The sequence below is a fragment of the Bombus affinis genome, chromosome 13, assembly GCF_024516045.1.
Source record: "Bombus affinis isolate iyBomAffi1 chromosome 13, iyBomAffi1.2, whole genome shotgun sequence".
In the NCBI taxonomy this organism is placed as follows: Eukaryota; Metazoa; Arthropoda; class Insecta; order Hymenoptera; family Apidae; genus Bombus; species Bombus affinis.
Window position 1 is genome coordinate 4,564,094 of NC_066356.1, and position 21,182 is coordinate 4,585,275.

General features: G+C 33.9%; 1 protein-coding gene across 20 annotated transcripts in view; it reads left to right on the plus strand.

Moving 5' to 3' along the window:
• Positions 1-21,182, plus strand: part of LOC126923312 (kazrin) — a 138,851-nt gene that overhangs the window by 68,374 nt on the left and 49,295 nt on the right. For 17 of the 20 annotated variants that reach the window (XM_050736644.1, XM_050736643.1, XM_050736629.1 and 14 more), the window contains one exon: positions 15,922-16,034. In XM_050736644.1, coding sequence (XP_050592601.1) covers positions 16,008-16,034 — 27 coding nt within the window. In that variant the 5' untranslated portion in view covers positions 15,922-16,007. Of the gene's footprint in view, positions 1-9,696; positions 9,846-15,921; positions 16,035-21,182 lie in introns of all 20 variants that reach the window. The other 3 variants (XM_050736640.1, XM_050736632.1, XM_050736641.1) reach the window with 1 other exon arrangement.

The window sequence follows — 21,182 nt, forward strand, 5'->3', positions numbered from 1 at the left end:
CGTTCTTTGCTTCTGGATATTTGGAATTCGTACATTTCAAATTTGCGAGGTTAATAACTGCAAGCAGAGAAACTTTGAATTCCCAGAAATTGCAGGAATTTTCTAATATCAACTATTATTAGTCGTAATATTAGAACGACAGTTCTTCCTTCTTAGGAATGATAGCGTTACATTGAGAGAAGATGGTCGTGAATTTTCTGTAAGGAAAAGGTTTAGATACCGTTTGCATTGTCGTGTCGGTGGTCACGGATCGTCGATCCTTCCGGTCCGGCTTTCACCGTTAAGGCTCATCCTGAATGCTCTTTCGAGCGAGACAGATTGTTCCAACGCTTATTGTTCTCGTGCGACATAAATCAAGCAGGTTGATCGAGAACACTACTTCTGATCGTGAATTCCTTCTTCGAACTTAAGTGCACTGGCTTCTTTGGACAGACATCGTTGTTTTTCTCTTGCTGTTTTATACCAATCCTAATTTCCTCACCAATTATTTCTTCCCTTGCAGCCAAAGATATCATCGCTTCGATAAAGTTACATTGTATTGGTATTATTAAACATTAAATCGAACAACATTTATCAAGCTGTAATTTACCTGTAGTTCAAAACGCCAAACAAGTGACGAATAGAGTGTGAAATGGAATTGTTCCATAGGAAATTGGCATTCGTTGCAGTAGCAATACGTTCAATCTCGCAAAAGGAATTCGCGATCAAACGCTTGTTCCGTGCGCGGTTAAAGAGATTGATCTTTCATAAATCATTTATACAAACGTTTGAACATTTTCAATGTTTGATTTTTAACTATAAAGGATGTTAGAAAATTATTTGTATTCTGTGTTGAACGACCATAATCCGAAAAATCTCAAACCGAAAAGTCAGACGATCTAAACATCCTAATTTTAGAGATGTCGACATAAAAAATACCACAAATCTGATATTCTTATATTTGCAAATTTGTAAATCTAGAAATCACAAAGTCGAAGATCTAAAATTGTCCTTCCTGGTTTTACTATATGCGAATAAACTAAATAATCAATAAAATTGTATGAGTATTCTTCCATTGTAATAAAAAATCTGTATTCCTACTGTCGTCTTAACAACGTTTCGTCGGTATTTCTCGAAGCAAATATTTTTTTTTTTGCATACCAATTATGATGATTCAATAGCGTCGAGTTGTCAAAGAAACAGGTGTCGGATGCATCCGAATAGGCGTGGAAAGGACAAACGTAGGAAAAGTTGAGAAAATAAGCGAGAACGAAAGCGCCGTTTTAACCATCGCCGGTAAAACGAGAAGCTCTTTTATTTCTTCTGCTTTCTCCTTAATTAGCGAGCTACCCAGCCGCTAATTATTACGTTACGTTTGCATTAGGCGGCATCCACGACCTGACTCTCTTACACGTTTCACGTTTCATCCAAATTCGCCCTTTACTTCCTCTTCTTTCTTTTACCAAATTTTCTTCTCTTTTTCGTCGTACTTCCGCTTTGACAGAAATAAAAGCGCAGGCACAAAGACGAAAAGTTGTTCAAAACGCAAAGAAAACCCTTTGAAAGGATCGCTGTAGTTTTTGTTTTTTACGACACATCGTCGGTATAAAGGGTTAAACAATATAAATTTGAAGTATAAAATTGAAGAAGTCGTAAAATATTAGCTAAAAACGATTTGAGGACTTATTTAACATAATCGGTAAAGACAGAAAAATATTGGTCGAGAGTGGTGGAATATTGCAATTGCAATAAAAATTAATAATAGTTGTATTAAAATAATAATTACGTTCTCTGCAGAAAATGATTTACGGTGAATCTTTTATCAAGATTTATTTTTGAAAGATTATCAAAGTTCAAATAGAGAAAAAATTCAATTTTATCTGCATGGATTTATTAAAATTTCACAATGTATTAGCAACGATGATGAAGAACCATTCAAAAAGTCCGCGTTACCATTTATTATTAGATTTACGTATTCATACAATAAATTTAAAAAATATTCTTCATTTTCCATTTTTATTAACAGTTCATTAATCTTGCGATTTATTGCGGAAGGAAAGTATCGCGTTGTCATGATTTTTAATTAAAATAGCTACTACGTTTCGCTTTGTTCATCAAAGATATTTTATTTTTGTAATCAAATCGTCAAAAAGTACTATCGAAACCACATTTTCTTTTTTTTTATGTAATTCCTTTTTTATATAATAAGGGAATTTCAGAATACAATTTCTTTCTCTGCAAGACCTGCGATACTTAAATGCCTAATAAAATTACCATGATTCTTAGTATGGCGTTTAACTATTAAAGTAAGCAACTACACGTGAAACCGCGAAGAACGAGAAATGCGTTACGGGAGTAAGAAGCTTCTTTCTGTTTATTTAAATGAAACTTCACGCCCGCGAGATTACACGAACGGTCTACAGCTGTGATAATTAAGCAGAATCTCATGAATATTAAAGAGACAGCGTACGCATGTGCACTTACTATGTATGGAATAGGCGACGATATTCATTGAACAGAGACAAGGAGCAAAGTTTTCAATTAACCAACTTTTATCTCGAGTTATTGCTTACCAAACTTGCTGCTGTCTGTAAAACTCGTATTTTCCTTTGCATAAATTAACTGTGAAAATATTCCAAGAGTAACGATCACGCATCCCTCCATATTGTATATATTGCATTTCACCGCATTTTTTAAAACACGAGATATGAAAATTGTGTACCACATCGGAAGAGGGTCACGGAATCGAATGAATAAAATTTGCAAAACAAATAGTGAAACGTGCCATCATTTTTGTAGCAAAAAAATTCTCAGTTAAATTAGAAGTATCTTTTTTCTATAGTTTTTTAAAGTTTACTATTTTTAATTGGAAAATTTAACAGGAACTTTTATTTCATTACTAGTTCGTCTGTAGATTTATCGTTATTTATTATAAAGCCTGATATTGGAAGTCTTTTAAATTGAAGGATTTACTTTGATATTTGATATAATGTCGATGCAATTGAATTTTCAATAACCCTTTACGAGTATACGGACTTGTAATTCAGGCCAAACTCAAACCCATGGGTTGCGACAGGAATAAGTTGAATAATAGAAAGGGCTTCTCCGGAAAGCGTAGTAAAAAGATTGTACGGAGAGCTTTATTTGTAGAAGCACGACCTATTTCCAAGAACTTAGAAGAGAATATATAGGTCGTTAATTAATTGTTAATGGTGTGCTAGGATTAAATTTGAGAATTCGGGCATTTCCTAAGATCCGAAGAGTTTTATTTCTTTGCACTGAGCTTCTCTGTGGAACATTCTACAATTCTACAACAATTCTACAACATGAAAATAATTAACCTAGATGTTCAAAAGAGTTGAAAAATTTCATTCTCAGACCTCTAAATCAATGATCCTTCATTAATAATATTTCTATCTGCGAAGATACCACGAATGGTGCCGTTTTTATAAGGGAAGAGGAAAATTTGCGCGATAAAATAGTTTGCAAGTCCTTAATTGCGTGTATTAATACCAATGAACAACTTATCTGAAGTATCAGAATTGGTAGAAGCGAGAACACGTGAAAATTTACACGATGCACGAGAGAAACACGATAGTCTGCAAGTTTTGAATCGTATCTGTTAATTTCAATTTTTAATTCAACTCTGCTCGAGTGCTGTAAAAAACTAATTTGAAAAATGGAAAATCTGGATACTTCTGTACGCATAAAAGATCAGCTTTTCCGAGGCGTCATGAATAATAATTTTTAGCTTCCATATCTATCAATTACAATTTAACTTTCTCAAGTAGAGTAATTATTTTCGAAGAGAATAAAATTTACATGGCTTATAAAGAAACGTTGACAACTCCTTGATCGTATTAATTCTAATTTAACTTTCCTCAAGGTTTCACCGACCTAGATATCACCTTCGTCGCGAAACCTTAGTGTAAATTATGCTCTAGTCGATCTCTATTAGGAAAAAAAGAACCTATTTCCATTAATGAGATTCACGCGTATAAAAAACCCGAACGTATCGATAGGTTCGGTTAGAGAAGATATTTTTCTAGCTAGAAATCTTTCGTGTCACTAGAAATTCTGGAACGCTCTTTCCTTTAGCTTTATTCGCCGATCGATGCTTCTTTTCTAAGAGGATGTGTGCTCCATTGAGCAATGCCGTGCAATGGCTCTGCGGAGGCTCGTAAATACAAATTACATCGGCATTATCCACCCTATTCTAAGATAGCAGGAATCTGCACTGAGATATTGCCGCATAGATTTCGGAATTAATGTGCCAGTAACATCTGCAATCTGTCCTTATCCCAATACTTCAGAACCTTCGGGAAAATATTCGCGTTCCCTTAAGTACAGTGATAAATCTGCGTATGCAGAAATGATAATATAGTGAAGCTACGTTTTGCAGGAATTTTGGATGTAAAGCTGGATTTGGTTAGTTCAGAGTGTCGTTTGTGGAGCGTAGAATGTTATCTGAGAAAATTAGGAATGTGGAAAATTAGGAAAAAAAAGGAAAAAATTTCATTCTACATTTTTTATCTATATTTTTGTAAGAAAAGATACGCGTATAAAATATTGGGTACATAAAATAAGTAAAAATATAGAATATGCAAATATGTGTACAATATGCGAAGTATAGGTACATGTAAAATATATGAAAGATAACATTTCGTGGCCAACTTTATCATAGATAGTGAAGAGATACTGAAAGAGAAATAAAATTCGATACTTGTCCGCGATTCGTAGCTTTTTATATATATTAATTTAACTTTATTTACTTAATTTGTTGATTTCTTTTAATTCTTTCCTTCAACGTTTATTTACTATTGATCGTTTGAAACTTACTTTCTTAAGCAACACTAATTTATAATTTACAAAGAATAATTAATCGTCAATTTTTCATCTTTACTGGCAACCAAATGTGAGATCAGAAACCTCGTTAATTTTCCTTGGATAATCTACTCTCCGCACGAATATCCCTGTAAATTGACAGTGTAGCAAGTTTACACTTGGAATCCCTTGGCAACGAGGTACACTCGGACTGGTGAAGCCAAACCACGAAATTTACGTTTCGCGAGGACGCGCCTCTGTTTCAAGAATTATCATCCATTCTGAAACTTCTGACAGAAGAAGGATCCACTATAGCAACTTGCATTCCAACGGTGAAAAAGGAAATGGTGGAAGAACAAGCTTGCCAGAATATACGCGTCAGCTTTCCGCTGTTCGCGCAAAAATGGAATTTCCTAATGAGATTTTTCTTCCTCCAGTTCTCAGCATCATTTATATCGTCCTCGCGAATCGAATCTATATTTACCTCCAACTTTGAATTAAACGAGTGCAGAAAATTTCGTCCGTTAATTTCTATTAGTCGAAACAGTCGTGGAAAATCCAGTTTAACAGTGAAATATGGAATGAATCATTAGGAGAAGCTTCTACAAATTTGAAAAACAGAGTGATTTTATGATTAATTTGTGAAAATGGTTTTAATTCGATTTCAACGGATTTCATTTTGTGGATCTAATTGGGAACTTACGAACTCCGGAAATTTATATAAATTAAATTAGTTGCGTTATTTAGAACTTTGTGTGCCTTAAAAAAAAGGAAAAAGAAGGAAACAGAGTTAAAAGAAAAAGAATTTAACTTGAAAACTTTCAATCTATACAGTAGCATTTCAAATTCATAACATTTATAGACTAATGTAGTTTCGTTTAAGGAATTTTGGATCTTTAAAATGTATTTAATAATGAAAATTTTAATTAGGAAGTTTTCGGCTTTTGAGATATATAAACTGGCATCTCTTAAATATTCGCTGATTTTTCAATGAAATTTTTTGAGCGCATTTTCTAAAACACAATTACTCTTTTATAAAATGAAATTGCTTGTTTTCTTTTATTGGCGAAAATAAATGTTTATTTTATTTTATTGTTTGTATGCAATTTGCAAAGGAAAGAAAATCGCTATTTTGCCGTGGCTTCAGTTGCGATCCTGTAAATGAAACTGTCATCTGCCGAACGCTCCCTCCATTTGACAAAAGGGATCGGCAAACCAGTATATGTCCATTTCGGAATTGAACTCCAGGGGGTCGTGCATTAGAAATTGCCATGGCTCGGAATAAACGTGACAACTCCAGCTGTTTCTCTATAATAAACGAAATTACTCGCTCATTTTGCATCCAGTCTGTTTAATCTAATGTTTGTTCCTTAATTTATTCTAACTCTGGCTTATCTCTAGCTTCGCAGAATTGTTCTTAAACTCTTCTCATTTACGTCTTTTAATTTGTTTAATTGATTCATTTCGATCTTCCAACCTGTGTGTGTAATTATTCTCTTTTAATCGCAATGAGATTGCAGCAGTTTCGTAGTACTAGAACTTCTTTTTGTACCATTATCTCATTCAATTGTTTTAATTTGTATCTAACAATAAGGAATTATTATGTTCGTAGTAATAAACAGTTATTTTCCAAATTTGATACTTTATAACTTGTGTGTAAATTTGAAATAATTTCAATTAAAAATTAATACTCACTTTTTTTATATTCTATTTGCAGTAAAATGTAAATTCGCGGCTCTATTAGCATTGTAATAATGCCAGCCAAATCCACCGTAGTTAAAGAATTAATTGGCAATTAATTGTGTCACCTGGATTATAAATATTTTAAGCGATTAAATTATTGATATGTTTATTTCCAAACAAAAAATCAAACGGAATAGATTATTTCGAAGATTACAAAAATATATTCGTATCACTTGGATTATCAATATTTTGATCGACCAAATCATTTCTCTTCGAATAGAAAATCGAAGACGATCTATTGTTTCTATTGTTATGAAATTATAGATATCTTAATAATACACTTGACCATTGGCTCATGATTTCTTCCTCGATTTTCCACTTCATTTATTTTGTTTATTTATTATTTATTTATTTTCCATACTCCTTTGTATCACAGGCCCATAGTTACCGTGCCTCTCTTATGATCAAAAGCATTCATTTATTTATTTATTTTCCATTTTGCTTTGTATTGACAAGAAGCCACCATAGACCCATAGATACCGTGCCTCCCTTATGACTAAAGTCGCTAACAGTAAGGCGCGTAAATCAACGAGCAAACTTGGTTGAACGCAACGAGGATTTATCGAACGCGTCCTTTTCCCTGTGTAATGATAAATTATGACGATCGAATATCGAGTTCCATCGAGGGGGAACAATGTGTATGTACATACACAGTACCCTTAATAATACGAGGGACCGTAAGCCTCGAATTTTTAGGGGATGTTTATCCTGCCATCGCTATAGATATTCGTTGTCAAAGCTTGCGCTCTAAGGGTTACGTCTGAACGATAAACTAGAGTTGTGAAGCTTAAAGCAAGAGTTTATCAACCTTTCAACGTAACTCTAAATATTAATAAGTCTTACGTGTTATTAATTTATATGGTTTCTGCATGATTCAAAATATATAATAGTAGAGAAGTTTATATGAATAATTACATATCAATAGAATAATAATTACAATATTAATGCAATACCAAAAGAGTGATATAATATTTGCAAATTAGAGTGTACCATTTATAAAGTATTTTAAATGAAATCTATATATAATTTAACTCGTGTAGTCTTTGCGAAAGTAATTGCAGAAGTTTTTGCTTTCTAGGATCATTTCACGAATATATACCACTTGCAGACATTCTATAAATCTTTGTTCTCTCCGCGAGAAATATAACTACAGTTTTCACTTGTTTATTTTCCCATAGAAATGTTTTATATCACAGAGATTCACGCTCCATAAATCGTCTTTCATTTTCTTGAATCAGATTCACCTCGAAAGAGAAAATCAACTATTCTCAATAACAGGAATGAGAATCATAGTGGTATAAGTCCACTCCTATTCTTCGTGAAATAGTGGTCTGTGTTTATCAAAAAATCCATTATATTTTTCAAATCATTTATCCAGGAAGCAAAGAAGAGGATAGAGTTTAATAGAGTGTAAATAAGAACAAAGGTTAAAGTTACACTGATGTATATTTAAGGAAATTTGCTAGTATAATATGGTTTAGGATTAGAGTAGAATTAAGGAAAAAGTATTGAAAGTGTAAAATAAGTTTTAGATAAATAACTATCGACATAGATCCGTAAGTTTAAACATAAACGTACAATAGACATTTAGTCTAGCATATGATAAATATTATTATTACTATATTATATTTTTCCAAATCACGAACACGTGTCAAACGCAGAGTAAAGTTATAACTTAATTAATTATGAAATTAAAGGAGTAATACGTTTGAAGATTAAAATGGGTAATTATAAATCCAGAACTTCAAAATCTCAACCTACATCACTACGATTTTCAGCCTGCCATTTTCTGCAACCTCCACTCATATTTTTATCGTTAAAAGAATTTAGTATCAAGATTTTTAGCACCGTTCTACCTCTTTCCTTTTTTAAATCGGTGCTCGCAATTTGATCATGTTTAAACAATCGTTAAAACAATCGTTAACGTCATCGTTAGATCTTGCAGAACAGCCTTCCATTGGACACAGCATTAAAATGCTCGCGAAGATTATAAAGATTTAGTAATTAAACAGAGTAGACTTAATGCTATGTTATCCAGGCCTCGTAAAGAGAGAACCTTGAATGCAATGTTGTACGGGATTTCACCCTTTGTTGCTTTTAATCTTTGACGTACCACCGGCAGTTCTTCGTTGTAATCTCTACTCCGTAATCAGATAATCTACATTTAATTAAAGGGAAACTCTTGATTGAAGAATAGCAATTAACTAGGGACATTGTGCGAATATCTATAGTGATGTAATATGACGCATTGTTACGTAGTCAAGGTGATATATTCCGGGGCAATAGGAAAATTGCAAAACATTACTGCAGCGGAAATAATAGTGTACGTTGGAGAAAATGTGTGAAAACCAGATATGTAGATCGTCCAGAGTTTTCTTTTTTATTATCTGTTGGAATCTTGGTGATAAGTGGAAATGGTGAAATCGTAGGGAACATTGTATTCTCTTCGTTATGAAACGAATCAAGATGGTAAAATGGAGTACATGATGTAATATTTTTTGTAATAATAAGTAGTGACATAAATTCCGTTAATTTTCTGTAACACCATGTTACGGGACTTGCAGGTTTTACGTGCTTCTGTATCTATAGGTACATTAAATTTTGTTTACCATTGTGGTACAATATTTCAATAGTGTAACATTAGACACATCAGTAATTGAATTGATGATTTATTCGTATCTATTATTATTTTTATATATACATATTCTATTAAGTATAAATTTATAGCAACTATATAGCAAAATATATATGATAAATATATAAAAAGATAAAAATAAAATGAAACAAAGATAAAAAATATATAGCAAATATTCAATATAAAAAATATTATAGTATAATAAATTTTTAATTACTAAACGTATAGCAAATTCAATTTTAAGCATAAGAAGTATTTCTAATATCTCAAAATCCAAGTTCATGAAGTATCTTCTATTTCCTTAAATCCAAATTTAATAACAGAAAAGAAGATCGTCTATACAATTGAAACCTAATAATAAGGGAGAATTATTTTACGGTAGAAAATCGTTTCAATCGTTTAATTAGGGGGTGAGAAGTGATTGCAGAAACGTCAAACGGAGATTCGTATCAAAGCTCTCGCACCATGACCGCGGATTCTTTAAACAAAGATGTTGAGTGTCACGTGAATTTCAGATGGTCCCTTTATTCATCCTGGGAACACAAGCTCCGTGAAGGACCACTCAGAAAAATGAGCGCAGCCGTAGAAAACGGCGTGGAGACCTCGAAACCGCGCGGCGTTTTCTCGAGGGCATTCGCTAAACGGGCGCAGCCCTTCGAGGAAGGTGAGTCTTGCAGGAAAAAAAAAAGTGGTATATGGATTACCATGGTGCACATGGGGCTTTCTTGGTGATTGGTCGTTGCTATTTCATAAAGCACAATATCGTAGAGGATGCAGCTGAAACTGACTTTGAAAGAAGTGTCTAATCTTCTAATAAATTGCTTTTAGAAAAAGAGTATCTGGAGTGGGTGAAAGGTTTAAGAAAAATCGTAGAAAATAGCATTTTTAATAGAAAGATGCTTTAATATACGATAATACTTTACAACTTGATCGGTATCTCCGATCTTTTTCAAACTTCAATATATTGAAAAGTGCTTCTTAAAGAGGTAAAATATCATTTTAAGAAGTATCGCAGAAAATGAGAAACACTTTTTAACTTGTATTAAAGCTAAACCTTAACCTTATCTAAAACTAACTAATTTTAGTTAAAATGTTTAACAAAAATTCCTCTTGCTTATTCTTAGTCGAACATAAAAATTTGAGTACTACAGCAAGGTTAATGGTAGATCTCACAGCTATAAATCGTAATTGAAGGTATTACAGCGAAGTTTCAGAGATCTTGAAACTCTGAAAATAAATTAAAGTTGTATAGGTATTTCCATGTAATCTATATTTAGTGCTTTTTTATCTATGTTTTTTACGGATAGTGCCACTTTTTATTCCTTAAACCTTGGCAAAAAGTTTTTGATGAGATGTAACAACGCTGATCTAGTCGATAGTAATTATATATTGCCAATAAAAGTGCTATTTATAAAATTACCTTTAACTTTTTATCATATTCTTTCAGTGAAGTTTATTTTCGTTATACTAGCTCAGACAAGTTTATTTTTATTACAATAGACTAACTTTATTATTATTATTTTTTTTTTAATACGCGCTATGGTATTTTATATTTCGAAACATTCTTGATTTCTATACAAATAGAAGTATAAAATTATTACTAATTAAAAGCTACTCAATTATTACTAATTGAAGATTAGTGAAAATCTCAGCGAAATTATAACAATATTTATGATACCATTTATATTAGGTCGTCCGAAAAGTCTCTTTCGTTTTATAGGGAAATAATGGATGCACAACATTTTCCGTTTTATATTATTTTATCGAATTATATATGATCCATTTTATTCTATCAAAATAAAGATCACAACGTTCGACAGATTAGGTTTCATATTTGTATAAAGATGCGTCGTTGTAAAAGACGTGTTTGTAAAAGTTAGACACTTTCCGGACAACCTAATAGCAATAAAAGGGTTAATCTTCTGTCTGGAAAAATAGTACGAATATGCACGCGAAGTTAAATAAAAGCTGGCTATTTTGTCGAGTATATCTCGACGTATCGAATAGGTTTCATTTTCGAGGAAAGATCGTAAAGAATATTCCTCCGGTCTGTGCGGAGGCGCATAATATCAAGCTATCCCATATATCAGGCTAACCCCTTCGCGGTTCCCTGCTGGTCTCATAGCGACCTCGTGCTGGAAGCGCACTTAACGTGCTTGCGTGTTTGCACGTAGACCTATATACCAGCTGGGAGGGTCGCCTACGTCTACGTAAGCCCTTTATGTGCCTTAATGCACATACCTGACCGTAACCCGATGCGTGTACTTGCCTGTCTTAACTCTCTGCAAACGTAAAACCATCTCCTCCAAAGGAATACGAAAAGATATTAAGGCGGACAATCAAACGGATACCACGATTTTTAAACATCTTTCACTCTCTAACGAACGAAAGCGCAGGATTTAATGTGAATATCCGACGGAATAGAAGGGAAATGAGCGATTTATTACTAAAACAAATCGGAACGATTAATTGGTACGTTTCCAGAAATGTCTTAAATTTACAATTTTTCTTTCATACAGGTTTTATACCTTAATCATTGATAAATTCTGTGTTAACTATTCTATGATTATATGTAGTATTTTTGATCACGGTAATATTCGTTTTCATAGTATTCTTCAACGTATCTGTTTGATCACTCCCAATGAAAGTTCTTACTTATTAAAAAGTCTACTAAAATCTTATTTAAACTGGCCAATTAAACGTTCAAGATACTTTAGACATTTTGTATCTGTCATTTTTACCTCAACTCTCAGAAACTTCACTTTTCTTCGATAGAGCAATGCTTAAAAATACTGGAACTTTTGAACTGACCGCTTTTTTATTTTCAATAATATAACGTCGATCATATGTTAGCTTTATCTACAAAACTTCACTTCCGTAACGAACCGTCTACGTACTTCAAATTTTATCTCGATACTTTCTAATAAATGAGAATTTGATGGGATATAAATCGAGTATCGAATTGAACGAGGGATTGGAAAACAGAGAGAGAGAGAGAGAGAGAGAGGAGTTTCGAGAGCTCGCTACATTGACGTTTATGAGAGTTCGATAGGTGTACTAATGCATCGATATCCACCAAAACAGTACAGTGCTCCGAATTGTGGAAAATGTCATCGAATTTCGATGTTTTCCGTCAATTACACATTACCTCAATCGTTCCTGATAATCTCCCACTGTATTACGTAGTATAACGCGCAATGAACATTGTTGATAATAGTTGAATAATGTGAAGAAAATTTCATACAATATGACATTTTATTTCCCAATATCAGATCCATCGGATGATGATATTTTTAAAACACAAACTCTAAAAAATTTCGTTGGATTTTAAATAATTTTCTATAAGAAATTTTATTCTTAAAATTTTCTAACGTAATAAATTTTATATACAACTTATTGCACATTTTGAATTCTCTGTACGAAATTTGTTCCTGTATATCCTTAAATCCGGATGACGTGACGACAATATTAATGTTTGAAATGTAGAATTTTCTACGAACATCTTGCTGCAAATTCTGAATTTTTCACGCGAGGTTTTCATCCCTAACGCTTTTCCCTTAATATGTTCACGTTCAGGCGACGATAATATTTACAACATGAAATTTTCTAGAAATCTTTCTGCGAATCCTAGAATTAGAGAATAATTCTCTGCGGTTCTTTATACGGGGAAATTCTCTATAGAATTCTCTACAAATCGTATTACAACGCTCAGTCCACTGTAACATTTGTCATCAAGTCAATGATCGAATAAATTACGATTAAATACTGAAATAAAAGATTCACGAGGAATTAATAAACGGTTGATTTTCATCTGTTAACTAGCCGGAGCAACTTATTTACACGGCAAAGATTGTTGGTAACTTCGTTAGTCGGGTAATTGCCGGTGTTCGCTTTCGGCCATGGTGTAATTGCTCGAATTTGAAAACTAATTAAGCGAGAATGTTTAAAGGTTCGTTACGTGGGGCGCAACGAAACGGATTTCTTATCTCGTCGCTTAATTACTCGCTGCGTACAACTTCTTGATGAAAGGATGTAACACTTGGTCGAAGGTGTGAGCAGAATAAACTTAACGCAATTACGCCATGAATTATTTGTATCGCCCGGATGAGAAATAAAATGAAATTACTGAGAATGTTCATCGACTCGGAATCCTCTCTAGAAGATAAAACTTTCAGAAATATTCGTAATATCGAGGTAATCGATAGGAAACTTTTTTATTATGAAACTTCTGGGTATGTTCATTAATATTTGCTGAAAATGTCTTATCATGTATCAATGATATTACGTTTGCTTGTGTTATTCATTTTAATAATATTATATTTGTAATATTATATTGGCTGTGAATATAATTGAAAGTCGCAAGAAAAAGACATGACATAATATTAATGGGTTTTCACGACTAAAAGAAAATATTTTAATATACAGTAGTTAAGAGAACTTGTTAAATTTAAAAATATAATCGATGAAGTTTAGTAGAACTCAAAGATAGAAACGTTAAGTGTATGTAAAGTTTAGAAAAAAAGTAATTTGGATGTTATTCGATATCATTGGAATTTTTAAATTTTCAAAGTTCGACAATTTGAATTTAGTTCAATTTTTGAAGAACGATATTTTCAACCTTGTTCAAGTTTGCCAATCTACCATTGTTCCCAATTTTCAGAATTCTAACTTCCAATTAGTCTCGTTTTTCGACAGATCTACTTGGGTCAGTTTTCACAGTTCCAGTTTCACTATCAACCAATTTTCAAACGAATTTCCAAATCTGTAAATTCTTACTTGATCCCAATTTTCAAAGTTCAATGATTGATCGCAGTTTCAATTGTCGATTGTCGGTCGATTTCTGCTTTCAAAGTTCTCAACCTTCAGCTTATCTCAATGTCTAAGTTTCGAATACATTTAAATTACGTGTAAATACATCTAAAAAATTCGAAGACTCTAATTTTTCAACTCATTTCAGTGTGATCATATTTTCAAATTTCTTACCTTATTTTCCAAAATTCTAAATTCTCAACCTCTTCGTGACTCCCGAAATTCTATTCCGAAATCCTAAAACCACGTCTCTATAATGGCGGCTGTATGAATGGGAGCATTGTCTTCTTGAAAAATAGTCTTTTGATCTCCTATTTCAGTTATGAAAGGCAATAATTCGTCATGTAACATCTCCTGATATTCTCCAGCGTTCAACTTACCCTTTACAAAAACGATTTCACTTGACACATCCAGACACGAATAATGGTTTCTTGGAAATATTCTAGAAATAATGCAGCAACCGCGTTTGAATCTATAATTATTCCAAACATCGTATACCCTGGCACTCTGAAGATCTTAAAATCATCTAAATCGAAAAAAAATCAAATTTATTTCGCTTACCATTCCATACATCGATCGTTTCAAAACTTTCGACCACGAACGTGTTGTGAATCGACAGAAAGCATCGATAGAAAATCGAAAACAGTCGATTGGTAACCCATCGAACATCGATTCGAATTCAACGAATTGATGTCGAAACAATTCAAACGAAAGTTTCTCGTGCGAGTTGTACATCAAAGCGCACTCGAGAAAGTCGAACGCGATGTATCAGGAGGAGGAAGAAAAGGACGAGACATAGGGATGGCGTGGCTCATCGTCTCTGACCTATGATCGAAACGAGCTTGTCGATAACAGTTTGGCACCCCTCGGGCCTTTCCACCTTCGCGCCACGAGCACCAAGCTCTGAGAATTCAATTATCCCGTCGCAGCAACGACTTCGGCGAAGGTAATGCGAGATGAACGAGTCAGGAAACGACGGCCATCTTGTCAGCACAAATTCCATGGTTCCTGGTCTTTTGTATTTAACCCTGCCTTTGAATTTTCACGTTATAATCTTGGCCTTTTTTTTCAAGTCGAAGAAGTTCGTTTCAAGGAATTAAAATTCTACGTTAACGTTTTGTCGGTCGCATTGTGTCTGTTGTTATAATTATGATATATCTTTTGAATAAATTGCGAAATAAATAAATTTGAAACCATCATCATTATCAAATCTTTATCATATTATCTTCATTTATTTTCTACACGCATAAGCGTTATATGAATTATGTTTATTTATTTTCTGATTGTCCCATACAGTTACAGAAATTGGGATTATAATCTTTTTCTGACCGTTCACTTTCGCTGGATCATTAGACTCACAAATTGCCGATCTTTTCAGCGCATTCGTAAATCGCTTTACTTTAGTAGAACACTTTCAAACACGGGAATCGTTTGTCTCGCGCTCAAGTGGCGAATAAATTAAAAGAAAGGCTGAAGTCACGTAAACGCGACGGCAGTCGACAACAGATGGCAGAACGAAGTCACGTCTACGCGACACCAGTTGTCAAAGTGTTTTAACAAAGATTTTTTCGTATTTTCCTCGAATTTATGGAATTTTTTTATGATAAAATGATTTAAAGAGTTAATCTTGGGATTTCTATTTTACCAAAAAATATTTCGAATGAAAGTTACTGTTCGACCATCGTAAGATTTAATGACACAGTTTTTATTTATTATTGTAATTATTACGATAAAATTAATTGAATTCATGATTTATAAAATTCTGGGTAACCCAACTAATTAAACTAAAAATGGTACAATCTGCAAACGAACTTTGGCTTGCTTGCTTTTTCTTCCTACTTTATTCTCATTTCTTCTATCTCCTTATTATTTCGCTGGTTTAGTTAATGTTACAAGATTCATATTACAAGGTTATTTATATTGTGTTGCAGCCCTCAATACCTTAAACCGCTTAAACAAAGAAGGTGAAGCACTTGCCCTCGAAGATGACCTCACAACGCACCCCACCTTGGCTTTGATGCGGCGCATCCTCGCAGATGCACAGGTGAGTCCGCCGATTACATTTCGTATTCCATAAAATTACACGCAGCGAGTGAGGCTTGCTCGATAGTAAAATTTTTATAATTACATTTATGAATATCCTTCCGCCTGGCAGAGGAGCAAACACACCTTTACGTCTAATTAAACGGTGCATATTAATTCGAATCTTTCCAATTCTCCAATAAATTACAAATATTAATAAATCGAGCCTCGAGTATGAACTGTGATTAACAAACATTAATGTACGAAGGCTCGTGCAAATGGTCGATATTTTTACCACGCTCTTAATAAACACCCGGGCAATCATCGAATCAACAATTCCGAAGCTGAAAGTTATATCATCAAAAATTTATATCGGGTTCACTGCAACGCCGTTTCCGTATAAATATCATCGACTCGTGTAACGAGTTTCATCGAACGAAAATCACGGGATGAAAACTCATCCATACGGAATCGCACAGTTTATTTATCCCTTTATTATTGATTTAATTAAACGGCTGCTACCACTCACCCTACCCGTCGATATATCCAATAAATTTTCCACGGAAATGAAACGAAGCAACGTCTCACGCACACCCTCGTGAATTTTCATTTTACTGTTTCTTTTTTTACTCCTCCTCCCTCTCCCGTCCTCTTTCTCTCTCTTACCCCTTCTTTCTCTATTTCCATATCTTCTTTTGTTGTTCTTTTTCCACTCTTTTCTCCATACGTTTTTTCCCCTCACGTATCTCGCTACTCATAGGCATTCGCCGGGAATTGCAGCTATCTTTCTGGGAAAAAAATGATAAAATTTAAAGGAAATATAGGAAACAGGAGCGTGCAATTATCGAACATAGGGAATCACATACCGCGTAAACACGTTTGTCGAACGAGTCTCATGCCGATGATCATTGCGGTGTTCCTGAAATTAACGTAATTAAACGGCCAGCACGTAATTAATTGCACGACGATTGTGGATAGTGACTGTTGCTGCTAGATCGGGAAGGATAATCCACTGTGTTGCGTTCTTTGTTTGAGAATCGGCTTTCGCCTCTTCGTTCGGTCGTCGAGTGAGTTAATGGCATTGAATATTCCTGTTGAGTCGAGGAAACGGTTAATCCTGCTACACTCGGGTCTGTATAACTCGAAATGCATGCTATATGTTTTCAATAGACATTATCAAAATATACACTGGCTCGTGAGAATATTTGAACATTTATCATGGGAAGCTTTTATGCCCATAAAACACTTCGGAGTTTTCCCAAAAGGATAAATTAAACTCTACGTAAACGTACAGCAGCGAAATCAAGAAATAATTTCTTATATTAGTTGAAATTTTCCTGGAACGAAGATTTATTGTCTGATTTCCTATTATAACAAGCGAGAAGTAGTATTAGTCAGTAAGTAGTCAGACACGCCCAGCCACGCGCGGACTTTAATCCAACGAAGACCAAACAGTAAAATAATGTAAAAAAGTTGTATAAACACAACGAGTGTAAACAAAATGGATTATCTGCATCTTGCCATGAAGGTTTTTCTCATTTTCTAGTCACGATTCCTAGCAGAACTGACAGTCCTTTCGAAAATTAACAGAAAGAGGTCCTCCAGCCGAAAACGAGGACGCAGCGGAAATTGTCCGCGGCGCCGCGCCGGTACGAACAGACACGTTTTCAATCTCACACCTTGTCGACGAGAATGATCAATAGCACCGGTGAAAAATACCTGGCGAGAAAAGGGATGAGGGTGCACGCGAGAGAATTCTGTACGAGACATATCTCGAAGTTGAAATCGAGCGTGAAGCCAGTAATGTTCAGATTTCGATCGTTCCTTCGACGTATTTCTAACGAAATTATCGCTGAAAGTATCGAGGAAGCTAGAGAAATTGGTTCCTCTCCGTTTCAAGTAATTCCCGCCTCAGAGAACTGTACAACTTCTGTGATATCTAGAAGGTTCACGCTTCACCGACGTCGACGTACTTAGTTTTATTTTCATCCTTCCGGAACACGTTCAGAAAATAAGAAAAAATTCATCAATTTTTCTTCAAATTGTTGCATTTTGGCTTGAGATATTAGTATGAAAATTTACATCTATATTAAAGAGGCTTCTATTAATATTCCTATATAATTTCTTCAATGTTTTTCAAGTTACGTATTATTTCAAATATTTATATTTTAGGTTTAAAAATTATCTGCCATGGTTAATGAAATTTTTAAGTAGACCGATAACTGGTATATTCTTTCGTTAAAGTGTTAATCGACCATCAGTACCATTCGTCCATTTGGGAATTTAAACACAAATGAATACTTTGCTTTATTTTACTTTTTACAAGCAATAATACGCTTAAAGAAGATTCCAAAAGAATTTTATATTCCATCGTATAAACGAACACAATTTCCATGGTCTATTCTAACATAAGTATTAATTCGAATATAAATTCCATAAGAAGAGGGCAACGAATTAAAACTCTCCTACTTGCACTACGATGTTCAGAGACCTTGTAAAAGGCAAAGAAAGTGATTGATTGATCTGAAAATTTGCTGATTTGAAAATCAGCGTTTTTGAAGTCCTAGCAAGATGCAAAGCGGACTCGATATGCAAATGGTGTATACAAAATTAAATATACGATGATGTCACGAACGAACAACCACACCAATGCTGTTTGCACTGTTATTCCGAATTGCTACTCGTCCATGGTAACCAGTGGTCCGTGTGGGGTGCAGTATGATTCACGCGAGCACTCGCTAATGCATTTTATCCGAAGGGAACAGGGACTAAATGAAAAATGCAGATCAGGAGACGCTCTTCCGCATTTTTTCCACTCCTGTTCCACTCTTTTCCAGCCCTTTCCTGCGTGCGGTGTGTTTATCAAGCTACTGAATAGTACCCTGCTATGCTTTCCGGTGAATCGTCTCTTTTCTTTCTTTTCCTCGCGGCTTCCCCCTTTTCGTTCACATATATTCTCGATTTTTATGAAGTTCGTGGTATAAAGGTTGCTCTTCCGCATCGGGAAGTTCTTGGAAAATCCAGAGAATTGACTTTTACCAGCGAGAATTTTATTAGCAATAATTTAAGAGGAAGGAGAAATCTACAGAAAACAAAAGATTTGATCTCTGATTGGGAAAATAATCTTGAAATATGAATATAAATAGAAGCTTTGGAATAAGGTTTCAAAGAATAAGAGAACTTAGCAATGGACCGCTATTTAAATTTTATATTTTGCGCCATTATTCACTCTCAGTAATTAATACATTCCTGTTACCGTAATATTGGCAAAAATTGTGGAATAAAATTTCAGAGGATCAAAGAAATTAATAATGGACCCGATTCTGTACTCGAATTTCAATTTTTTGACCATTATTCACCCACCGCGATTAATATTGCTGTAGCCAGAATATGAGCAAGAACTTTGGAATAAAATTTCAAAAGACGAAGAGATCTTTAGCAATGGACTACATTTACCATTTACATTTTATTCTTTGAGTTATTAGACCGAATTAATCCGAATTATCCATTTCCTGGAAGCTGAACATTATTTCGGTATCTATACAATGAAATTGAGATTTACAAAAAGTAGAGGCTAATTGATTTCCAACAGCTTGACTTCAATTCAAATGCCCACAATATAAAAAGAACCCTTTGGAATAAAATTTCAAGATACTAAAAGATTTATCAGTATTATAAGCTAACATAGAACTCACCGTAATTCAAATCTTATTTTTAAAACCCACGATTCTTCGTCCAACGTTAATACGATAAAATATTTCATTAAAATTAGCTGCTACTGAAGCTATTTGCACGTGTATAACAGACGTGCGCAGTGTGTTTCGTGCATGTTCTCAGTAGAATCGACTTGTCCGTTCAGTAACTGTCTAATACTACTTATCCCTAGCTTCGAACGGAGTACGTGTAAATTCTACGCTATACCAACTCACCTTTATTCCTTGCAACTGTAGATAGGTATATACATATACCTCAAAACGGATACAGACTCACCTTTTCCCTATCAAATCGGCTTATGTTGAACACATATCCGTCTGTTCGTCTGTCAAGCCTTTTTTCGAGCATACAGTTTCGAGACAGCCCGAGTGATGGATGACATTTCCTTCGGTGTGACAGTGAATCGCGCTGGGAATACGATTCTGTATGGAAGGCACAGTAAAAAGGGGATTAATCCATTACGGTTGGTGTTAAGGCACGCATAATGCTCGCGTGATGCGTGAGTTCACGCGCGTGAAAGCTCGCAACCCATTTGACTGATTTTTCTTTTTCATCCATTCGTGCGATTATTCGAACGTGAATAATAGCGATTTATGGCGATAAAAGATAGGATTTATCTTAATCACACATTGTTATTTTATATTGTGCAGTGTGCTTTAATCAGTCGATATGCATCGAAATATGGTTTAGTAATATCTTTCAGGTGATACTGTATCAAAGATATGAAAATCGGTGCTTAGTTCTATTAAATGGTACATTTGATGTCAGTACAGTTTTAATTCTAGTTTGCTCTTTATGAAAAATATTTTCTATGATATATGACATACAGAATAAATATATATTCTCCATATATTATATTATTATATATTATAAATATATATGTATATAAAATAGAGAATACATAGATATTATCTATATGTATAAAGCACAGATTCTTTAAAAATACTTTTTACTACAATTTAATTCGAAAAAAAATGGATTTTATGCGAAAAATTGAATAAAACGAATTCCATTTGAAAAATGAACGATTCAGAATGACAGTTTAATGGAGGCAGTGATGGACACCGTATCGACAGCACATGCCATGAATCATTATATGCCGTACTACAAAATTTATCGCACAGAGGAATTATTAAAACATTGTCTAATATTTTATACATTAATGAATACCGAAACATAGCTAAATAATGTAAAAAATTAGTCAAACATTATCGCACAATTTCTTGCTACTTTATTTAACAACGACATAGTTCATTCAATTACGCATTACATATTAGCATTAGCTTTTGAATGGATGAATAATTAAATCGTTGTTCAGAGGGGTAGAAAAAAAACTGCATAGTACTAAATGGAGATTATTTATCCACTTATGGTAGGGATCTGTCGTGTCAATTAACGCGATTGACATTGTCATTTTTGTTCGATTGTTATATCGCATGTAATAACGTTACACACG